The sequence below is a fragment of the Diaphorina citri genome, unplaced genomic scaffold (assembly GCF_000475195.1).
Source record: "Diaphorina citri unplaced genomic scaffold, Diaci psyllid genome assembly version 1.1 scaffold1772, whole genome shotgun sequence".
Taxonomy (NCBI): domain Eukaryota; kingdom Metazoa; phylum Arthropoda; class Insecta; order Hemiptera; family Psyllidae; genus Diaphorina; species Diaphorina citri.
In genome coordinates, this window is record NW_007379198.1 from 30,319 (window position 1) to 34,775 (window position 4,457).

Consider the following 4,457-nt stretch of genomic DNA (forward strand, 5'->3'; position numbering starts at 1 on the left):
AAATGCCGCCAAGCGTTGCACCGGTCTTAACCAAAAGTTTCGTGTCGCATCCTTGTCACATTTGACATCTACATACCAAATTTCAAGTCTCTAGCTCTTACCGTTCTCGAGATATTTTGTTTACAGACAGACAGACAGACAGACACACAGACAGACAGACACACAGACAGACAGACACACAGACAGACAGACACACAGACAGACAGACACACAGACAGACAGACACACAGACAGACAGACACACAGACAGACAGACACACAGACAGACAGACACACAGACAGACAGACACACAGACAGACAGACACACAGACAGACAGACACACAGACAGACAGACACACAGACAGACAGACACACAGACAGACAGACACACAGACAGACAGACACACAGACAGACAGACAATTTTGTTTACAGACACACACACGGACCAATGGCTGAAACTTTGGATTTAGGCTCTAGGGACCTCAAAACGTGTTTTGACACTAAAAACTGACCATCGAAAATTTGACCCGATTACATTACTTTCCTTCCTATAGGATAAGGAAAGTAAAAAGGAATCCATTCTAAAGGAGGAACTTAGTAATTCTATTATTATTCTATTCTATTCTATTCTATTCTATTCTATTCTATTCTATTGTTATTCTATTCTATTCCTAAGGAACAACCTGAGAACCCATCACCTATCTGGATATCTGGCCCAGCTTGGGATAACATATCAGAGCTGAGTAAACTAGATGGGTTCTATGGCCTGGTCCAGTCGTTAGAACAGATGGGGAGAGAATGGAACTCGTGGTACTTCTCCAATGAGCCGGAGAATGTGGACTTGGTGAGTCCTTGGAATACAGTGTGTGACCCGTTCCAGAAGATGCTCATAGTCAGGTAAGATACAGGGTGTTACAAAAGTCTTGTGACACATTTCAGGGGGGCTGTTAACTTATAGGGATATAAGGAACTGAAAAAGTCTAGGAACATTCAAGACGTCCCTGGTGAAATATCTCAAAGGCTCACAGTGAAAGAAAAATTTAGTGGTTGAGTGGAAGAGCTCCTCTAGAACTCCTCTAGACCTTGGTGGAAGAGCTCCTCTAGACCTTGCCACTTAAAAGAAAGCGGTAAAAAGATCGAACAAAATGCAAAATTGTCGAATTAAAAACGTAGAACTCAGTTCTTTCAAAACAAAATTGTTTCCAGATGGCAACCTCCGTGGTCGAGTGAGTATCACACTAGGCTTGCACGCCGGAGGTAAAAGGTTCGATTCCCGGCGTCGACAAAACTTGGATCTTGGAGTTCGGGGTACACGTACGCAACCTCGTGAGGACAATTGACTTTAATCGAGTAGCGACCAGTGGAGACATTACCAGTGTTTATTTTATTTATTTGCAAAGGAGGCACTTGGTAATGCTGTGATATCCACAAAATGTTGTGAAAAACTCTGCTTTAACACAAATAGTTCAAGATTTGATTTTGAATGTTTCCAGGTGTCTACGACAAAGGAGGCACTTGGTAATGCTGTGATATCCACAAAATGTTGTGAAAAGCTCTGCTTTAACACAAATAATTTAAGATTTGATTTTGAATGTTTCCAGGTGTCTACGGCAGGATAGAATGCTGTTTGTCATCTCTAGATTCGTAGGGGACATGTTGGGGCCTCGCTATGTAGAACCTCTCATTCTATACTTGTATTGTGACATGCTATAGCATAACACACTTGTGTTCCAGGTGTCTACGGCAGGATAGAATGCTGTTTGTCATCTCTAGATTCGTAGAGGACATGTTAGGTCCTCGCTTTGTAGAACCCCTCATTCTAGATCTGAAGACCATAGTATCATTATCCTGCAATACAACTCCACTACTGTTTATACTGTCACCTGGTGTGGACTCTATCCTGGCACTGACACAACTAGCCAAGGATCTCAAGATAGAAGACAAGTTTACCCATCTATCCTTGGGACAAGGTAAATTTAATAGAATAAAAAAGATGGAAGAAGCAAGTACGTGCTTCTCTCCTAGTGAAGGTACACTGACGTCACAACTCTTTGAACATTTTCATTAGAACGGCAAATAAAAATTAAATTTCCGACCTGTAGAGTTACTTTTTCGGAGTTTTTGACCTCAGATCTGAATTTTACACAACTTTTTACGTAGGAATCCACCTTTTATTCAATTTTTCTTTTTCGGAGTTTTTGACCTCAGATCTGAATTTTTCACAATTTTACGTAGGAATCGACCTTTTATTCATAATTTTTTCACGGCTTCATGAATGTTTCCGTCCCTCCAAATTTTACACACTCCAAAATTCCATATTTCTCTTTCCTCTTCCTCTATTCCATATTTATTTCCTCTATTCCATATTTATTTCCTCTATTCCATATATATTTCCTCTATTCCATATTTATTTCCTCTATTCCATATTTATTTCCTCTAGTCCAGAGGTTCTCAACCGGTGGTACGCGTACCACTGGTGGTACGCGAATACATTTTAGGTGGTACGCAGTCATATATTATATTAAGGACAAACAACAACAAGGAGCTCATTAGGATCTGTTTGAAATTAAATGACTGTTCAATGTACTAATTTAAGATTGTTTTTAATGTACAATTTCATTTTGTATCTAAGTAAATTCTATGTACAATGTACATACATACATTACATACAGTTGTAGCATGCATTTTCATTTTCCTAAACATGACCAAATGTAATTTTTCATTATATTATTATTATTATTATTATATATAAATATAAGGTGGTACGTCAAAATCTCTGAAAATTTCAAGTGGTACGTGTTTATTAAAAGGTTGAGAACCCCTGCTCTAAGGGGAACAGCAGCCGTCTGGTTTTCCCAAATCTCACACGAGAGACTCACTTGGGAGGAGTTCAAAACTGCCTTCTCAATTACTGCAAGGAACACGAAAATTTTTCTCTCACGACATAAATTTTATTCACACAAATCTTATATTATAAGAACGAGATCCATTCACTCATTCACATTTCACATTTCATAGTTCACACACTGATCGCTCTATCTCTAGAACCACAACACCTAGAAAGCTGAAATTTGGTAGGAATATTCCTTTTATGGTCTAGGTGTGCAATAAGAAAGGATTTTGCGAAAATCTAAACCGATCCTGAGATAAGATCAATTTTTGATCGCTAAAATCACCATAAATACACAGAGTGCAGCTGCAGAGACTGCGGGAGAGAAAACTTTTCCTCACTCGCCTAATATTTGAGTTTCGTTTATGTTTTTAGTTTGACAAATACAAGTTCGGCCATGCCTTTTCCACAAGTTTGGCCATGCCTCGGGATAAACTAGCGGGATTCCGGAGTTCCTCTATTCCATATTTATTTCCTCTATTCCATATTTATTTCCTCTATTGCATATTTATTTCCTCTATTGCATATTTCGCAGGTCAAATTCCCCTGGCTACCAAGCTGATTCGTGAAGGCCAAACAGAAGGCAAGTGGGTCTATCTGGCTAACTGTCACCTGTCCCTATCTTGGATGCCCAAACTAGACAAGCTCATAGAGTTACTACCTGATACTAAGCTTCATCCACAGTTCCGACTGTGGCTTAGTTCTTCACCTCATCCAGACTTCCCGGCCTCTATCCTACGGGACTCACTCAAGATGACCACTGAGCCACCCAAAGGTAAAGTCCGCGGGTTCGATTTCCGGCGGGGTCGAAGTTTTTCGGTTCTGGGCTTGGAGTTCAGGGTGCATTCAGCCTCGTGAGGCAACCAGTGGCGGCATTACCAGTGTAAAAAGATTGATAATCAATGAGAATTTATAATAAAAGAGACACTTGTAGTGCTGTGATACCCACTAAAGTTTTGAAGAAGCTGCTTTACAACAAAGAATTCATGATTTGATTTTTTTTTTATCTATTTCAATCTAATCTATTCTATTTTCTAGGTATCAAAGCTAATATGAAGCGACTGTACCGTTCTCTATCCCCTGTTCAATTCTACAAGTGTCTCTCCCAATTCAAATACAAGAAGCTACTGTACGCCCTGAGCTTTCTTCATTCTCTCATAATAGAGCGAAAGAAGTTTCAAACGTTGGGGTGGAATGTGGTGTATAGTTTCAACGATTCCGACTTTGAAATATCGGAGAACATATTGTCTACTTATCTGGATGAATATAAGGAACCCACCCCCTGGGCAGCTCTACAGTATCTTATAGCGGAAATCAACTATGGAGGTAAGATTCCATTTGAATCAACGTAGTGATTTCTAAATTTTATCTGTAAATCACTGAATCAAATACTATTCTATTCAGTCAGCTCCCATGGTGTAGTGTTCACTGCGCTCGCCTTGTACGCGGGAGACCCGGGTTCGATTCCCGGCGGGGTCAAAAAAATGGCATCATGCAAATGATTGATCCCATGACTGGCTGTTGCGGGGCCCACTCAGCCTCGTGAGGAAAATGAGTAGCTATGTCATATAAATGCGCATAGCGA

General features: G+C 40.1%; 1 protein-coding gene across 1 annotated transcript in view; it reads left to right on the top strand.

Annotated features, from left to right (window-relative positions):
* Positions 1 to 4,457, top strand: part of LOC103517178 (dynein heavy chain 2, axonemal-like) — a 46,264-nt gene that overhangs the window by 26,404 nt on the left and 15,403 nt on the right. Inside the window, exons 27-30 of the mRNA XM_026829374.1 lie at positions 659 to 879; positions 1,717 to 1,952; positions 3,408 to 3,647; positions 3,911 to 4,198. Coding sequence (XP_026685175.1) covers positions 659 to 879; positions 1,717 to 1,952; positions 3,408 to 3,647; positions 3,911 to 4,198 — 985 coding nt within the window. The remainder of the gene's footprint in view (positions 1 to 658; positions 880 to 1,716; positions 1,953 to 3,407; positions 3,648 to 3,910; positions 4,199 to 4,457) is intronic.